The sequence below is a fragment of the Scatophagus argus genome, chromosome 3 (assembly GCF_020382885.2).
Source record: "Scatophagus argus isolate fScaArg1 chromosome 3, fScaArg1.pri, whole genome shotgun sequence".
NCBI lineage: Eukaryota > Metazoa > Chordata > Actinopteri > Scatophagidae > Scatophagus > Scatophagus argus.
In genome coordinates this window covers 23,644,506-23,664,564 of record NC_058495.1, presented here as the reverse complement: position 1 = coordinate 23,664,564, position 20,059 = coordinate 23,644,506, and the positions used below count along the sequence as shown (strand labels likewise).

Here is a 20,059-nt window from a genome sequence, read left to right as displayed (position 1 = left end):
CCACGGCCTGATAATCCATGCCTTCATGATCCACAGGTTACGATAGTTGACAACAAAAGCGGCTCTTTTCAGTCCCTTGCCAAAGCTGTTATCTTCCGCTGGACCTTGTGACTGAGACTAACACACATGGCTTCTGTCACGAATCGTTCATGGTTCCTCAAGGCAATCACTGTTCTCAGATAAGTAGTGAGGGATCTAAGTGTGGCTATGGCTATGCTGTGCATCCTTAAAGCCCTCCTCATCTACACCACGCATTGTGATCCTGCAGAGTACAACATGTTGGAGCATGTGACTTTATGTTGTTATGTGCCAGCTGAGCCCAATTAATGCAAGAAAATGGACCCACGGGCATACTGTAAACAAAGCTGTATGTGTTGTAGCCCATTTTGACAGACTTTTCTCTCCCATGGGAGGCCTGACTCACAGCAAACCTGGTAAGTATAATGAAGTCTGGCAGACAACTTGTGGTCAGCGTGCTTGATATTATACATCAGAGAGAGGCTTTGTTTGTGTTCATGTTATTGCTCGTTGGCTGGAGTTAGCTGGACTACACTCATCCCTCACCGGGCTACATGTCAGCCGTTTCCATCAGCCGTCTGAAATTTGTTAAAAGGAGTGAGTAATCGGTATTGACGTACTTCACCCAGTTTGCCGAGCTTCACGTACGTCTCCAGTTTCCCGAAGCCTATGTCAGACTAGAGGCAAAAAGAAAAAGACAGATTAATCTTGTGGTGTTCAGTGTTGTGAGTCTCTCCTCTGGTTAGACAGTCAAAAGATCAAATTTGCACACAAGTTTGTGTTTTCTGATGTTGATTAAGTGCAAATCCTTGTTTACGCTGACAACCTGGAAGTGAACAAATGCCTCTTGAATGGAGTATCATGAAAAAATAGATAGATGGACTAACCAGTGAAGCACGCCGAGACATGCGACTGAGAGGTTTGCAGAGCGGCGAGTTTTCACTCTCCAGCTGCAGCTTCTTGAGAAACTCTGGAGGCAGGCGGATGTCCATGGGCAGAGACATTCGCTTACTGACGTCCTGCAGGAAGTCAACAGACACCAAGGTGAACAATGTACTCCTTTTTATTTGTCTGTGGTGGATGGAGGGTTTATCCATTTATTCATACATTTTAGAAAACCAGCTTCCTTACTGCTTTACCAGGAGTTGACATAAATGAATGTGAAATCGAGTTAGCTTGGCATAAAGACTCCAGAAAGGAGTGGACTTATTGTCACACTGTCACAACAGTCTCACTTGATAAGCCATTGACCTGTACGACACCTGTGTGTGTGTGCAGGGCCTCTAAATGTTAAGAGGTCATTCATTAATTATTCACTACCACGATCGATCAATCACATCACAATCAAATCTTTACTGGTAAATGTAAATGAGTTAATAAATCGATGCTCTGAATGTCTGCAACTCTAGCTATGAAGAAGTTAAACTCCAGGTTTTTCTCATATCCTGGAGACCATAAAAATGTCCCTATTAATAGCTATTAATGATTGATAAAGCATTAATTAAACACATAGCTATATTTTATATGCTTTTTGACTGAATCTGTCCAGATTGACTAAGCTCCCAGCCCTCTCTCACTGACTTCCCTTTGGCATAACTTGACACTTCACTTAACTGTCTGGTTCGAGCTGTGCGGAGCACGAGAAAGACTCGAAGTGAATCACGCTCGCTCCACGGGGGCTTTTTCTGAAAAGGTGGGAGTGTGAACCCTCTCACATTTCCAATAAAAAGTCTGGTCCTCTTGGGAAGGATAAAAAGCTTCTGAGGTGACTCATTTCATTGAGCTGGCACAGGTCAGCATGGAGGGTTTCAACAGGAGAAGCGACTGCTCGTGCCACTGATCATCCCTCTCTCAGACTGACTTTAAAATGGCATCGGCTTGAAGCAATACACTTTCCCATCAGTGCTTAACCAGCGACACATACATCACTGTGGAAGAAAAGCATGGCAGCGTGTGACTACAGCATGACAGGAAACCAAAGTTAACCCTTTGCCTGTGTTAACCTCCGTCCTCCTGCCGCTGCTCTTCGAGCCTCCGTTACTTACCTCCATGGAGAAACGTCTGTGCTGGGCCTTGCTGTGATAGTGGAGGTGGGACGGAGACTGAGCTCCCGGTGTTGTTGGTTCTGGGCTCACCGGACTGGCATCGTGAGACGGAGGACCCAGCCTGTCTGGAGTCAGTCCTGCCAGAGGAGAGACAGAGGGACAATGGAAAAAAGTCTCAAAGATCAACCTGTTTAAAGCTGGGTAACTGTGAGTGCCACAGCATATGATTCACGTTATTTTTATACTCATCAAACCTTTAGTGACACCTTGTGCTCTGTGTGGAAACATCTGAATGCTTGATTAAAGAATGAGAGCTGTTGTTTAAACACCCAGGAAAACATCCATCTGTGATTTATGCAAATCATTACAGCTCAAAGCAGACCTCGACATCCAAGCGGAGACAAAGTGAAAAATGTCACAAGTAACCTACATTTTTAAATACTGGTACTACATGTGTGCAGCTCTCAGCAGAGACGAGAAGGAACCGAGATGTCTCACCCTTTAACTCCCTTTAATTCAGAATGGTATCGACTGAGACTTCTGGATGCAGTCTGATGAAATATATGACATAAGTACATAGTGGGCCAGATTTGGTCCGCAGGCTGCCAATTGAATGTTTTTCTTTCTTTTAGATTGTGGATAGTGCAGACACATCACCTGATTTGCACAAAAAAAGCCATAAATGTCAGCAGACAAGCACAAAAACGGACTCTCAGCGTCCTGTTTTCAGACACTAGCCTCATCGACACTACAGAGGAGTTCACAGTTGAGGCTGCCGAACCGAATGTGACAGACAGTACTGACCAGTACTCCAGTACGACAGCCATTCAGCCGCTGTGGTGGGAGGAATGGACTTTGATCCTGATCATACGACATTGTGTGCGCTCTGCGTTTGATGCCTGGTCGGGGTCTTTTGAATGCTGCCCGCTGTGAGGTTTCAGCTACAGTTTGATCTGCTGTTTCTATGACCAGTGTTTGCCGTCTCACTGGTATGGCAAGTGTGGTGTGTGAAGGGGACATGTGTCTATCAGCACCCCATGGAGGCAGACATGTGTCTATGTGTATGTCACAACCGTTCCCACCTGAGATGAAGCACTTGTTTCCATGGGGACAACGGCTAACAAGGGAAACAGGTCTCAGCGTTAAGGAGGACGTCTCTACATATCTCATACCACAGGAAATTCAATAGTATTCTATCAAATAACCACACACACACATACACACACACACACACACACACCTCGTTTAACAAGCTGCTGGTGTACAATAAAAGTGACAATAACAAGATAAAGACAGATAATTCCAAGGCCGCTGTCAGATTTTAAAACGCCTGGATGAGTTCAGCGTGCTGCAGAGAGGCTTCTGGAAGGCCACTTATGGGGTCAGATTGACTGACAGTTTAAATGGGCCAGAGGGGGGATGAAATGACAACCTGTTTGCTAGTCATTTATCACAGCTACAGTGCTCCTTTGATCTCCCTGTGCAAATTACGGTCAGTGAAGGCGACACTGATATGAGCACACACACACACACACACACAAGGCGGACAGTCAATGTCTGATTGCTGCAAGATATGGATGGATGCATCTTCACAAGTCCAGTACAATATGATCCACATAAGTCCACATGATGCTTTTGTAGTATTTTCTGTGACGGTGGGTACAGTGAGTGAGGGACAAAGAGTCAGGGAGGACTCAGGAGAGACAAGTTGAATGTGTGTTGTGGGACATGGGAAGCTTCACAAATACTGGCAGAATGAACCCACAGGCTATGATGAGCACATTTTGCATAGCATATGCACAGAGTTACACATTCAATGTTGAAGTCTGGTCAAGCAGCTTAAGGTTAAGTGTCTTCCTCAAGGACACACACACACACACACACACACACACACACACGCTCCAGGCACAGTCAAACTCATTTGAAGTCGTCCTCAGCGTTAAAAAAGCCTTGATGAAAACTGCTGTGAATACTGAACAAGCCTACAGGACTCTGTGAGGATGTACACACAGTGGAGCTAAATGTCAGCGTGGCACCACAACGACAACGGTGTCATTTTCACCATGGTCACCATCACAGTTTAGTGAGCTAGCATGCTAACATAAGCTAATTAGCACTCGGGCTCAGGTTTATCTTGTTATTCTGGAAATGCATTGGATGCTTTGGATGACAGCCAGTCGACACAATAAAGATAAGAAAATCTCACCTGTGTGGTAATAAAATGTTTGTTACTTTGTGTGCGCCAGAGGGTTCGCTCATTAGAAGACTCAGTCACAAAGAACTGATTTAAATCAGCTTACTTCAATAATCTGTTGCTGCACTGATGTGTCAAGGTGGCTTATGATTATTCCCATCATTAAATTAGCACATTCCTGTGGGGGCTCAGCAAAACAGCCTTAAATGAACTATCATATGGAAGGTGAACAAGGGGATTCTTCCTAATGTGAAGCCGGTAAGTCCTGGCTGCTCATAAGGTGACAGCAACACATGCGCCATACACTCGTGTTTGTGTGAATCTCAAATAATTTGTAACATGGAGTCGTGGTAATGGAATTGTGTGTGTATGTTTGGTTTCGTGTGTTACTGTAGGAGTTACTGTACTGTAGAAGGAAGCCTGAAAGATTTTTTTGGAATTGCATTACATAACTTGGTGGATTCCTTTCGTGTTTGCCAATCTGACAGAAGTTATTTCGTGACTACATTTTCGAACATTTAGAAGATAGTGTTGCTTTTCTTGCCAAGAGGGAGATGAGAAGATGGCACACTCATATCGCTGCATCGAGTGTGGAGCCAGAGCTAAAGGCTGATTAGCTTAGTGTGCAAAAAACAATCATTTGCAGTATTATTTTCCAAGATTTTAAGAAGTCGTTACAGTGTGTAGCTCCCCTGGAAACCAGAAATTGTAGCTCAGATTAAACAAATCAGATAAACAATTAAATTAGTGTGCATTAGAGGCGTTGATATGCACACAAAGCCGGGCTAGTCATTTCTCCCTTCTTCCTCTTTACAATCAAGCTAAACAGATACTTTCTTTAAACTGGGTCAAACAACAAAGCATATGTGGACCATTTTTTAAAACATCTCCTTGTTACAGAAATGTCATGGGCTTGCGATGATTATCTTGCAAAAAAATATTTGATGTTTTCTGTCTACACAGAAGCATATGGCGTGGATCCCACTGTGGGAGTGTGATATAATCCCCCACATGGGAAAGAGCAGAGCAAGATGGAAAAGAGAGATGAACGGGAAAAGATTAGAGGGGAGCGTAAACACAAGAAGGCTGCAGAGTTTGGGTCAAACGCTCTGCCTCCTTTCCTCTGCGCTCAGCTGTTTATCTCTGTTTCCTTCTGTTCTTCCTCTCTCTGCGTTCGCTTCGTTCTGTCCTGACCTTCAGGATCAGACAGCGATGCAGACAGATTTTCTCCAGGGGGTTAAACAACACATCCAGCTGCTTCTCTCTATCAGGCAGCTGAATGGCATCCTCACTTTACCGAGATTTGCACTCACAGGGGTGGCAGCAGCTAATTTTGATTAGTTGACTCAAGTGTTAAATTTCCAAGACAAAAATCCGATGAAACCACTTGATTACAATACATCATGCTTGCTTTGTCATGCTGGAGCACTGGACTTGGCAGGTCACTGCAGGTCACACATCCCACATGACCCTCTTCTGTCGACTTTGAGTGTTTTCAGAGACATTTTTTGCATTAAATCCACAACCCAGATTTCAAAAAAATTGGGATGCTGCGTAAAATGACATTAAAAACATATCCAGTAGACTATAATACAACAACAAGATATTTAATGTTCAAATATACAGTTTGACTTTGATGGCAGCAGCAAATTTCCAAAGCACTGCGACAGGCTCATGTTTCACCTTCGCCTCACCCCACCACATCACCTTTTCTTTCACCAACACTCAGCAAGTGTTTCTCGCTCTGTCCTTTCTTGTGAGCGATTGAGCCTTTCAAAGATGCCCCTTTCACATCCAGTCATGATGCTATCACCTGCTACCAGTTAACCCGTTTGACTGTGGAGTCTTTCAAGCTGCAGAGGTAAAACATTAAATATACAGCGTAACCTTTGTACTGTTTTCAATTGAATATGTCAAAAAATTTTAGCAATGATGACCTTCTGTTTTATTTTCATTTGTTATTTATTTTATTTATTTCAATACGCATAAAATCGTATCATAAATCATAAAAAGTCTTATTTTCCACCTTGAAGCAAATAAACCACAACGCACAGTGATGCCATCATGCAGGATGAAGGTGTTAACCATCCTGGTAGCTCTGCAATCTAAATACTTTGTATTCACCCATTTCATTGTTATTCCACCTCTTTGTACCGTCTTCACAGAAAAACTCTACATAATAAAGCAGAGACACTCGAAAACTGAATTCTAAATGCATCCAGTTCCTTTGCATTATCTACGTCTGCTTGTCCCACCATAACCCTCATTTCCCTTTGAAGCCTGCTGATCCTGTGTGGCTCAGTGCCGGTGGTGGTACCAGTCGTAGTCGGAAAAAACCCCAGTTAATCTGTGAGGGTCTGCTACAGACACGGAAGGAAGGAAGGCTTTTGTATTTGGTATTAAAACCCAGAGCAAGATTGCAGTTAGTGCTCTATTATTAGACAAAAGCTGTTCTTGCATGGGGACTACAGACAGAAGGAAGCAGGACTCAGGGTTCAGGACTTTCAACATGCTTAATTAAGCAATGGTTATAAAATGGATTTGTTAGCTACTGTGGCTACCTGTCAAAAACTGAAATCCCTCAGATCTGAGTGGAGTTGAAAATAATATCTTACAGAACCAACATGCCTGTAAAAGGGGACAGTAGAGAGAATTTGACTGGCTTAACGGGCTACATATCAACAGTTAAGTCTTAAAGTTATACTTAAATATTTTGGTGCAGTAGAACATAATTCCAATAATACTGTGTCACTTGGAATTATGTTTGGACAACACAATGCCAGCGTGTATTTATTCACTTCATTCAAAAACAGAAGTGTGGACGTGGGCTTTTGGATGTGCATGTGCCAACACGCATATGCACATCAGCGTCCATCATGACCGTCTTGGTCAAGTAACTTTGGTTGTTTTGTTTGTTTCAACATTATCATGATCGTGATATTCACGATCACAATCCCAGCGACAGTCTGTGCCTGAGTCACATCAGGTGTAAAATTTGTTTTATTCCACTGTGCACCTTACCTTATATGATTTTACACAATTAACCAGCACTTTATACACATTTCTGAGTAGCAATCAGTTTACATATGTTTACACTGTAGTTTTTTAGTCTCTTGTTTTATACACACAGTCAATCTGGTTGACCTGCTTTCCCTACACTTTGTTGTACTTTCTGTAGCATATGTTAGTTTATTTAGTACATTTTTAGTCTATTTTTCCTACTAACAGTTAGGCCTTGTTTGGTTGTTTGTTTGCTTTCTTTTTGACTAACCTACACTGCTGTAATGGGCTACTGGATGCTTGAATTACCCTTGGGATCGATAAAGTATCTATCTATCTATCTATCTATCTATCTATCTATCTATCTATCTATCTATCTATCTATCTATCTACCTTTTCCCTTACATTACCCTGGACGCTTAAAGTTGCAGTCATTGTTTTTTGTCCATCAGGGGGCAGCGTAACATGCCGTAAACAGAATAATGACATGTCATCGCCTAAACAACGTGCTGGCAGTTTACAGATACAGACTCCAACATGGAGTCAAGTCTCTGGTGAGTGTAGGCCTCCATTCAACATCCTGTTTCCATTTAGTTCTGTTTTGGTCCCCATCAACTGCTGAGAAAAATGTTTGGTTCTTTAGCTGCTGAAGGCTCCAATCTGTTCACCATCTAGGTACTAATTTGGTCTGTCAGCCATTCGATGCTGGACAGGAAGTGCACAGTGGGATAATGAAAGCTTTTTCAGTGAAAACATCTTGTCAGTTAGTCAATATTTGACGACTTATCAAACGCAAACAGTCTCCCTGGCTATAGCTTTGGTTTTGTCAGCATCAGTTTAGTTTCAAAACCATCTGGAAAGAATCCTGTCTCCAAAAAATGAGGGGAAGTACATGTTTAAGGTTCTGAACAGTTTCCCCATGGCTGAACGGGGGAATAGGGGTTCCTACCCTGAGTGTGTCGTATGTTGAGCTGGTTGATCTGCTCAGTGAACTCATTCTCCTCAATGGTCTCAGTGCGAGGAACAGAAAGAGAGAAACGCCTTTTAAAGTTCTTCATCTTGTTCATGGTGCTGAGGAGCAGACCCTGGAGAGAAGGAAGAGACACACAAGAGACAAAACCTCAATATCCAGTCAGTCCTCCAGTCCATCACTGCATACAATACATGCATCAACACACTCCAGTGCTTAAAGATGCAGTACCTGTTACACATGGCCATGTAATACAAACAACACACCGAAATGAAATTTTTCTGAATGCAAAACTTTTTTAAAAAAATAAGAACTGCCAAAACACAGAACATTTAATACAGCCTAAATCAAAGAAACTGAAGTGTGAGCGCTCCTTTGTACACTGCCTACATGACATGAGCCGCAGAGCGTGATGTGCAGCTGTGATGGATCTTAATGTGCAGTTTAACCAAAGACCGTCTTCTGTGTCATCTGATAATGAGGCAGAAAGCAGCAGGAAAGCATCTGATCAAGTCGCTCCCTCAGTATGCGACACAACCACAGCCAGCCCTACTGGTTAGTTTTCACTCGCTTGGAGTTTTTTCTTTTACCCTCTCAACTTTTTCTTGTCTTCTTTTTCTCTGGTCTGTGTGCTGCAGAGATTGGTGTCATGGGGTCTCCATGAATCCTTTGCTGACAAGAAATGTGTGCATACGTGTGTGTTTCTGCTCATTATTGTGGAAGGCTAAGGGTTGTTTATGGTGAGTGTAGTTACAGAAAATGTCCGCATTCCCTGCTGTTATTTTTAAGCCTCAATAATCCATCAGGATATTGCTGTGTCTGCGGCACCACCGAGTGTCGTCAGATCACCCTGACTGCTGCACAGTGCAGGTCAAATGGCTTTCCTGAAATCCAATTAGGAACATACCATATGTAAATATGGACAATACATGCATGCATGGACCCCGAAATGCACACAAACCTCAACAAAATACACAGAAAGTGTTGCATCCAGATCTGAGTGACAATAATCCACCCAAGAATAACACGGTAACAGCTGCCACTAGCAGCAGTAACTTTCTAACTCACAGCATAACACAAGCACTGCAAAGACTGCATGGATTATAAAAATGTTCAAATTCCCAAGAAGGAAACCTCACTAGTTAGTCTAAAAGATGTCCAACTTCATCTGTTGGAACAAAGCTGGCGAGGTCTGGGCTATTTTATGGAGGACTAATTCGCAAAGAATTCTGGGTAAATTCTAGGGTTTTGGTAAACTAAAAAGCTTGGGTGAGCAGGGCAACCATGTAACAAGACTCAGCTTGCTTCACTCCAACTGAAAATGTTTATGCAGAGAGAGGATGACTCCTGACGTCCTCATTTTCAAGCTTTCCCTTCCCGCTGCTCATTACATAACATTACCACCAGTGTACAAATTATCAGCCATAGTTCCCTTGCTTTTGTAATTTGATGTTGCTGAGCAGGTATCTTCGATTGTTACCCTGAAGATGTTATTTGAGACAGAGTGTTGCTCGACAGAAATGGTTTAGACAGGAAGAAAAAGTGTTGCTCATCACCTTCATTTCATGTCACATGCCAGGACAGTTTTCGTATGTCACGGACATTGTCATATTTTGTCGCGCAGCGTGATTGGGAAGTGCACAAAGTCACCATGGAGACAGTAGTTTTAAATCCACACTACGACTGAGACTTGCTTTCAGTGTCCGCAGAGGCAGCCGTCTGTCAGCAGCAGCTCCTGTGGAGCTCAGAGGACAGCAGCTGGCCCAACGTCACCAGGTTGACTCGCAACACACATTTACTGAACCAAAATATTTTTTCAAGTCCACAGGAAGAATCCAACAGTGTATGTTATTTGTTGATTCACTGATTTTATTTCCCAGCTAAGGGAGTGAGGGGGACCTGCCGCTCATAGACAGACTGGGAAAGGTAATAGATACAAACATACAGTATGTACGTGTGTAATTTTAACAGCTGTCTGTGCAGATTATGTGTCACTAAATGCGACAGGAATAAACTCAAAATATTCAAGGGGGGGGGGGGTCTCTGGTTTCCATGGAGACAACTTAAAAACCTTTAGCTGAAGCATACATTGAAAATGACACACGACTCATTAATTTCTGTTAGGCGACAGTCATCATCAAACATGCCAAGCGACCCACCATAAATCAGCCTTTGGCCTGATGGTGGTGCGGCGATGACTTTAAGCTTAGAAAATAAACAAATAAACAAATATCTCTGTGAAACTGGCCCCAGCTCAGAGCCCTGGATTTTAAGCAGATGGATAGTTTTTGTACAGAATCTGTTGAGGAAAGAAAACACACCTTTTAAAGTAAGAGCTCACACGGTTACTGCATGCTTATGGCTGTTAAGTGAATATTGAAAATGTTTGTAAGACATTATGATCGATACTTTGGCGATAATTTTGCTGCCCACTGTGGGATATGATGATAACTGATAGAGGAGGTGCAGAAGGACTCAGGTGTAAAATGCATCAGATTGTTCACCTTGTAAAAGCTCAGAGAAAAAAAAAAAATTACAAACTTTTTCATAATCTTGTGTGGATGATTTACTGGCAAGCAGCAACAACCAACAATCTCCAGTCAGAGCTTTCATGGAAAAACCCAACAATCACAGAGAGGTTTGTTTCAGAAGGCTGATAGAATTTTGAAAATGTGGTCAAGCTCATCAAAGTAGCCACAGTGGAGTTCAATGATGGCAGTATAAAGACGGGAGGAAGGGAGTCCTTGCTACACTCCTGTGGCCAATGCAAGTGAATGAGGTTCCCCTGTCAACAGCAGAAGCTCTGGAGTAGAAAATCAACAGCTTCCTGAGCAGGTGGCTGTTTGTCCCTGAAAGCCTCCACTCTATTGGCTTTTACAGATCAGGGAGTAAACTGTAGCCGCCAGTGATGTCAGTCGTGAATGAGTGCAAGACAGCAAAAGTCATGACGTTGCGGGACAATGAAGATGAGCTGGTCCAGCAGGCAGAGGCGAGCATCCAGACAGGACGCAAGCGAACAGCTAGCGACTTCATCGTGTTGACATCTTTGGGAAATCCTCTTTGACACAACCACAGGGTGTTTAAACGGAAAACCTTAATGATTGTGAAATCAGATTAAGACACAAAGCTGACACAGACACAACACTGTAATTTCTCGAAGTGATAGATGCAGCGTTTAGAGGTGTAAGACACGCACAGAGGCAGGGCAGTTTAGAGAAAATAATGAAGATATTCCATTCTCAGAACCAGAGAAATGTGGGTGGCAGCCATAAATCTAACAGCCAGAGGAGAAGAGGAAGCAGCTCAAAAGGCAACGGTGGAGCCAAATTATCCCCAGATCAGCTCAGAGAAAAGGACAGTTTCTAATTGGGAAAAGGAAAAGCCTTTAGGAAACCAATCAAATCCAGCTCCTGTGACTCTTCAGTGAAGACGGAAACATTCTCCCGGCAGTACAGACAAGCAAACTGGCACAGCGGTGCTACAGGCAGGACTCACAATCACGTTCAATGAGCAGCTGAAGCCACAACAAAAAACCTCAGCTGTATATTTCTAAAGCTGGAAAATGCTTCCAGCTCGGTCACATTGGATTTCAACCGTCAGGACAGTAAACGGGCGGTTAACGTCTTTTAAGTGTAGGACATTCCAGGGGCAATCGTTTTCTGCAACGCGGTGGGAGTCCTCATGCAGCTCACTATGGATAATCTGACAGTCATACTTTATAATAAAACTGTTTGGAAAGCGCATAAAAATCTACCAATCAATAGAAATGTATTATCTGTCAGATGAAATATATCATATCCTTTAAGTTCAGTAAATTTAATCAAAGCCATCAGATATAAAGCAGACTGAAGGGTTAAGAATGGAGGAAGAAAGAAGCTCACACTGCAGAGAGAAATCAATACCACTAGGCTGACTAAAGTCCTGGTGTGTTTGTGGTTGTGGCTGATGTTTTCCCTCTTTGTGATACTGTGATCAGGCAGATTCCCCCTGTGCCTCAGCAGTAAAGAGCAATAATAAAGGAGTACCTCCAGTACACTGCATACAGGAGTTCAAAAGGACTAATGTACACTGCAGTTGGCTCTGTGCTCAAAAATAAAACAAAAGTACAAAGACGTCCTTGTGTCACAAGAGTGTAAGGACCTTTTACTAGTTTGATTTGTTGTGATCTTTCTGTGAGGAGGACAGTGTTCATTGTTATGATGTGGATGAAAAATGACCTTCTGTTGCATTCACTGATGCTAGGCTGTGTTTTCTTTTCAGTGCTCTCAAATAAACGTTGTCGTAGCTCGGACTCCAATTTCATGGGAACGTCCTCATCCCGGACCACATTTTTTACACAAGTAAATAAATAAATACATACAAAAGACAATTTTTCATTTAACTTACTCCTTATCTGTGGATGAAGTTTGCAAAGCTTTGGGTAAACATGAACAGGAAAAGACAGCACTCTTCAGTGTGAGTCCGGAGGATACAAGGGTGTAGTTAACTTTGTGTAGGAAGTTAGTCTCCTCAGGTCTGCAGAAATATGCTGGAGATGTAATTCTGTAACGACTGACCAAGCAACTGACCGACTGCAACCATCCTAGCAGTGTGGCTAAAAGCCTGTACCACCAGTATCTCCTCCATACCTCAACAAATACCCACTTGCAGTGGATTGGCCTCCAATCACATATACCCACGTGATGAAAACTGGCATCTTGTAGAGAGATTTACCCTTTGTGTCTGAGGTTTGGAGTTTGAAAAAATAGGAATCTGATCATTATGAGCAAAGCAAGCCAACCACCTCTATAAACAATTTGCTAGCCGCATAACTTTTTACAAACACGTAATTGAACAACAAACAAATCTGAGAGTTAAAAGCAGCAATGAAACAACACAATAATGCAAGCTGAACACCAAAGATTGAAAGCTTCAGTAACATGAAAAAAGGTTTGCGCTTCCCTTCCAGCCCTGGCTGAGGGCAGTAAAAACCCAGGAATATGCTCATCTGAAATAACTTTGGTCCCAAATATTTGTCAGAAATCACTGAAAAATTACTCAAAACAGCAGCTTTCAGTGCTAGCGCTACTTCCTGTTTACAGCACAGACCAAAGGCCAAGAGCGCTGAATGTAGTCGACAGTGAATCTCTGAAATCTGTTTGTCTCAGGTAAATAAAGCACTTTCTTTTTACATAACCACCAACAAACCCATGTGCATATCAGGGCTGAAGATCACTCACATGACACCTCTGACAAAACAGCGAGTGTTTGTGTTCAGACAGGCACAAGTCTGGATGCAGTTGGTTTGGCGGATCTGCAAATCTCTTTTTACACTGACTTTGCTTTCTCTGGTTCTCACTTGCCCTCCCTCCTCACCTCTGCTCTTTTGCTCTGGCCTGGTGTTTAATATAAAATCTGAAGTGTTTCTTTTCTGAACAGGACTCAGCCGCAGATTGGGAGCCTCTTTTTATTCGCTCAGCTCTCTCATTTTCCCTCTTGAACAACTTAATAGCGGGGGCCGTGAATGATAAAATTCCTGATTGTGATGAACAATTATGTGTGTTAAAAACTGGCGGCCGCTTCATCTATCTCGCAGACAACAGCGTCCTTTGTTTGGAGAAGGGTACAATTTGAGAGTCTGGATGCCTGCAGCGGGTGAAAAGCATGTGGCATCACTCTCACAGCTACTCGAGCAAAGAGAGGAAGTTCGTCTCAGGTTGTGTGACACAGTCTGACTACACACTCAATCTCACAAGTGCATGTGCTGCAGGAGAAGTGCCAACAAATCTCAGTTTGCCCATAGCTGTGATCCTCCATGGATGCTAACTGCAGTGCTCTCCTCATTGTTTTTGATCCGTGTTCCTCTTTGATGTCTGTTTGTCGATTTGCTCTCCGCCTCTCATCACCACGAGGGTTTGCGTTGTTTTTGTTTGTGGTTTAGAAACCCTCCTGTGTTTTGTGTCATGAAATACACAAAACTAAACACAGAAGACATACATACACAAAATATTTTTTTTTTTATGTCCAGGCAAAATTTAAAGGGAGGGCTTGTTGCGCCTGGGGCATTTGCACTCGTTGGTATTTCCAGAATTTGTCAATGGCCTAAGCTTCATTGCTCTAGTGTCAAAATAGTGACATACACCGATCATCTGCCACATTAAAACCACCTGTTTGATACTTTGTAGGTCCCCTTTGTGCTGCCAAAACAACGCTGAGCTGTCAGGGGAAGGGACACAGGAGCTCGAGGAGTATTTTGTGGTCACTGGCATCAGAATGTGGGATCCTTTGGGTCCTGTCCACCTGTTGGGACGGTGGATTTGACTTATCCTGATCAGATTCTCAATCAGGTTGGGATCTGAGGAGTCTGCAGACCGTTGCTGTGGTCATTGCGACATTCTTGAACTATTTCAAAATGTTATGGAGTAATGTGTGTCAAAGAACATCCACCCGGTTGCCAGAACCCAAGCTGCAATGTAAACAGATGATTAATCTCATTCACTTCACCTGTCAGTGGTGTAATTTTGAGGGATAGCAAAATCTTATTAGAAATTAGATATTGTGACAATAGTTTTGCGAGTACAGCCTCACCAGATCATGTTGACATGCACACAAAAAAACTGGAAGAAACCAGGTTAAGAAAGAGACAAGAAATCTGCACCCGTGACCAAAGGACGTATGGGTACTCACAGGCCTGGTGAACTGCTGTAGCTGCAGAGATGGCACACTGAGACAGGAACAAGTTAGCACCAGTCAGTCGTGATAGCTCGCCAAACCGCCTTCTATGTGCTTTCTACCGCAACCAGGGTTTTGTTCACAGGATTGTAATTCATTTCATTCAATATGTAGATGAGTCGCTAACCTTCAGGTGACAAACCGATTAGTTAAGGGACAAGAAGATCCAACAGTTAAAGGCATGTTTGTACCATCAGCTCTTTTTTTCAGTCTTTGGCAGAGGAAGTTGAAAAAAAAAGTGAATGGTGCAACACGAGCAAGCTAATCATTGACTTTCCTCCATTTTGGACCCTCCGTTCCCTCAAAGATCAGCAGTGTAAACACGGTTTTACCATCGGTTGAAGGTGTGAATGTATGTGCTGAAATCAACCAAAGTCGAACTTGGCTCAGCAGATGTGTGCAGGTTTACATTTGTGGACTGATTCACTCAGGTATCAGCACATGGAGTATGAATAACATGCTCGTGTCTAAAGTCACGTCAGTCAATCATGATCTTTTTCTAAACTGGGTAGTTTTGGTGCCAAATCAGATTAATAAAGGAATTCTGATTCTGATTCCGATTCTGAAAACCGAACCAAACTGCACAACGATGACGGTCAACTGACTGATGTCGCCTTGACAGTGAAGGCCACCTGAGTGCATCCAAAACTCTTTAAATGCACCATGTCTTCACAAATAAAGCAAATGGGGACCGAACAGGATTAAATGACAAAGTGACGAGCTATTGATACACCAGCTCTTGACATGACCTGACTAATTTTGCTGTTTTAATTGCTGGTGTGACCAGACCTTTACAGCCCAAATGTGTCTCACTTGGACTCAGTTCATATTAGTTTTAGTCAGACTGAACTGATTTTTTTTTTTTTTCAGAGGATGATTTCCCTCCCCGATGTCCAACAATAATCAACTTTCTCCAGGAGAAATCCAAATGAGGCGTCTCTAATCTCATACCCTGATGACAGAAACTGCATTTCTCATTTACGAAATTGAAGAAATCATATTATAGCAGAGAGTTAACAGTAATCCAGTTACTTTAATTCTTAATGCACTGATTAACATGTAGAGCTGTTGCAGTGGGAGGAATGGATAAAAACATGAGCTGCTCAAACCAAACAAAATACTGTCCTTTTGGCCACTGACCAGTTCAGTGGTTGTTGCCTCTGGGGAGGTTGAGGAGGAGTGTGTTTGATTCAGCAAAAAGCCATATGTCAGTAGTCCAGAGACTCATGTCAGCTTCGCTTAAATGAATGTTTAAAAAAAAAAAAAAAAAACTCCCCTCATGTGTACTGATTTAGAAAGGCGCCAGCAGATGGAAAAGATGTGGGTCGTGATTCGATGGGCTTCGTGGTTTTATACAGGTCAGTGCTCACAGTCATCAGAAAAAATGACACACATTCAACAGCATATCTACATATGAGGCACACAACATGGAGATACACGACCGTGACTCATACTGGACGATGAGTTCACATGTGCACACGCGCTGATTCAAACCTTCGGGCAAATGTGTCTTCTGTTTTTTTTCTGCATCTGGTTTGCTGGAATTAAATGAATGGATGACTCTGAGATCCTCGTACAAGAACAAGAGGCTCTGGCACAGCATCGGGGCAGGACGTTAGCCCGCTAACAGTGAGTCCACAGCTTCATTTGACTGCTGAGTTTGTCCAGTGAAACCTTGTAAGGCAGCTTCCTGATCCTGACAGCTGGACAGGCTGCCAACACAAGCTGTGATCTCTGGGAAGCAGCAACAGTAAAGCTACAAACCACATGGGACAAAAAGAAAGAAAAATGACTTGCAATCTGCTATTTCCACTTCCATCATTCAAGGGAGGACGAAAACAGAAGGGCAAACAATAAAACACATTCTATTTGTGTAATTCTAAATTGGTTTCTTATCTTCTGAGTGCTATGCTTTGCTGATATGCTGTTGATAAAGTCCCATTAATAGTAATAACCTTTATCCACTCACTTGAGGAAAGTCAACAACACTTAAAGAACATTTCTTTGAACCAGGAGTCTTGCGGCCAGTTATGTGGGCCTGGCATCACAGTAACACAAGCTGTAGAGCAGAACAGTTTCACAGTAGACCAAGACTGTGAGAAATTAATATGTAAGAAATAATCTGCTGTGTTACGGGCATATGGCTTTTAAACAAAGCTTTCAAAGCAAAGCTTCAAGGAGCTCATCACTCAGAGATCCTCGTCTTTATTCTCTCATTTCCTCATACCTTGCTTCTTTTTCTGTTCTGCCGGACAGAGGGTGTGTGTTGGTATGTGTGTTTGTGTGAAAGAGAGAGAGAGAGAGAGAGAGAGAGAGCGACACAGAGAAGCACATACACACATCTGCCTGTATCGTCTGTGTGTGATGGGTGATACGGGTCTTTTGCGCTAAAACTGACCTTGGGCCTGAGGTTACATTACTGTGTGCTCCAGTAGTTCACATGGACTGAAAATACAGCTTTGGCTGAACGACCGCACACACACGCACACACACATTATCCCTAAAGGAGATGAATGGTGGTGACAGGGCTGCTTCACAGAAACCAGAGTGGTAAGAGAGAGTCAGTGTTAAACAGCTGGTGTGTTTAGTCTCTAATGAAGCTAATCTGATTCCAGCTGCCATTATTCACCCACCTACCAACAAAAGTACACACATGCAATGACGGCAATGCAAGTCTATGTAACTGAAAAGTGTTTGGTGAACTGGGATAACATCACCTGAATTCACACAGAATTCTCACATTATGCCAGAATGTGAACTGTTCAGCTTGAGTTTGCGAGTGCAACTGAAATAAAGTGCTGTCCACGTTTGCGTCAAAAGGTACAAGGTCGAATTTGGGTTTGTCCAGGAACTTGCAGCACTTCTACTTGCATAACAGGGTTTCAGCCCTGATTAGATCTGCAGTCAGACTGACAGTGACAAATATGCGACTGCCCTTTTCTCTGTTCTCACAGAAGGTTTCGTGTCCTTTTCAATGCTTATTCGCTTTCTTGGAGGGAGTTAGATGATAAGATTATGCTAGTATGCTAAATATGAAGCTAGTTTGAAAGCTTAACTTGGCATAAAGACAACAAGCAGGAGCAAACAGCCAGCAGGGCTCTGACAGTCTTTGTACATGTTAAGCAAATAAAAAGCTGGGCAGGCTGTTGCTGGGAACGAAGCAGATGAGAGCCGAGTTGGCGGCCTGGGATTCCAAAACAATGAGCTACAAATAAGCGTAAGGGAAACTGCCGGGTTGTGTGATAATTTACACATTTGTGACATATCTACCCCGGTCATCTGAAGTGATGATTTTCTTCACCGGACAGAGTTTTGAAAACTAGCTTCACCATCGGATTACATTCTCATGTTCTCCAAAAAAAAGGCTTGAAGAGAGACTCTCCTCTCTTTGTTGCCTTTAACCGCACTGTGTGACCAAACAGGAAGTTGAGACAGACTCATGGTGCATTCACACGCTCCTTGGATGATCATATTTCCCATGTTGGAAAGTCATTCTTCCAATTTTGGTATCATGAGCTGTTGCAAAGCTGTAAAATGGAAACAAGATGGATGCTACAGAGAAGTTGAGTTGTACTGTAAGTGATTTTGTCCCCCTGCAACAGTTCCTTCCTAAAACAACTGATTAAATTAAAATTACACTTTTAAAAATAATCTAGGTCACTCCAAGTGAACAGAAACGTTTGCAACCAAACAACCAAATACCATAGTACAGACTGCATATGAGCAAAAAATGACATGCAGTACAAGAATTAATAAAAAAAAAATGTAACCATCAACCAAGCATTTGCTTTTGTTCACCGTGTTTCTGCATATATGACATATTTTACGAACTGTTGTTCCGATTTGAGGGGGGGCCCACATGAATTTCTCAGTGGGGAGCCCATTTTTCCAATTACTCTAACACTGCATGAATGCACTATAAAGCCAAGCTTAAGCTCCACCCCTTTACTTCCTAGAGGCTGCAGGAAACACCAGTTTCAGCCTGAACACTTTTCTTAAAAGGGCATGTTCGAGTGAGACTTGGCTTAAGCCGTGTCTGTGATTGGTTTAAGAGATGAAAGAAACTCAGGGGTGCCCCCCCACCCTTGTCCAAATTAAGCCCAGACAGGCGGTAATCAACCTCGAGTGTGTGCTCAAGCCCACATCCCTCCGATGAATTATGAAAAATCCAACATAACTGTTACTTGGCATCTTTATGACACACTGCACAAAGCGTGTCCATGCTGAAGCTGTAATAAAGATGACCTTTTGTTTCCTGCCATCCCATCTTTTCTTGGAGTCAGGCCTCACTAGACAACAATCGCTGTCTTATTTGCCCAGTTGTATGCCTATACATCACACTCCCCATAGCTCTGCCTGACATAACCATGTTTCTCTTCGCTTGTTAATCCCTCATGGCCCTTGGGCCCTCATCCAACTCACTTCTCTTCACAGTTTTGCACAGAATAGTTTAAGAGAAGTGCTGATAATGAAGCTATCAGTCGCAGCAAAATTGACAAGAGTGCTGCAGAGACAATAAAACCCTCTATCTCCCTGTCTGTGGCGGTCTACATGTCACCCCCTGGTGCCTGTGCGAACAGTAAGCCTACTGTGTCCGGTGGCTGTGCGTGAATGACAACAGGACTGGGGGGGGGTCAACATCAGACTGGCTTGTTGAATCACAGGCCACACGTCGTGGTGGTTGTTTTGTTTTGAGATTCACAAGCATTCATACATATATTTTACAAGAAATCGTGCTTGTACTCGATGCATTGGAATTAATTCGAATCATCCATGCATGCACCTGTTTCCTGTTACTTACTGGGTCTGGATTGTGGCTGCTGCTGCTGCTGACTAAGTGGGCATTCAGACCAAAATTAGCAATGAAAGGGACTGCTTTGATGTAGGTGTGTCACTTCAGGTACTGGTAAGATAATAATAAAATAAAAAACAGCTTGAGCAATAGATCTATGAATTTGAAGGCCTATCACAGGCCAAAACACTGCTTACTGGTTTATAATGTTCTCATGTTGTACAGATTGTTGAAAGATCGTGTCAGCTGTGGCAGAGGCCAATACCCACTCAAACTGGACTCAAAGCACAGTCGTTTCTATAAAACTGCTTTGTATTAACGAACCTGTG

The 20,059-nt window shown here is 42.9% G+C and overlaps 1 protein-coding gene across 1 annotated transcript in view; it reads right to left on the bottom strand.

Annotated features, from left to right (window-relative positions):
• The window catches only part of cdk18 (cyclin dependent kinase 18), a 33,902-nt gene that overhangs the window by 8,308 nt on the left and 5,535 nt on the right, over positions 1-20,059 (bottom strand). Inside the window, exons 2-5 of the mRNA XM_046384865.1 lie at positions 8,207-8,342; positions 2,064-2,200; positions 906-1,037; positions 639-695 (exon numbers count right to left, since the gene is read on the bottom strand). Coding sequence (XP_046240821.1) covers positions 639-695; positions 906-1,037; positions 2,064-2,200; positions 8,207-8,324 — 444 coding nt within the window. The 5' untranslated portion in view covers positions 8,325-8,342. The remainder of the gene's footprint in view (positions 1-638; positions 696-905; positions 1,038-2,063; positions 2,201-8,206; positions 8,343-20,059) is intronic.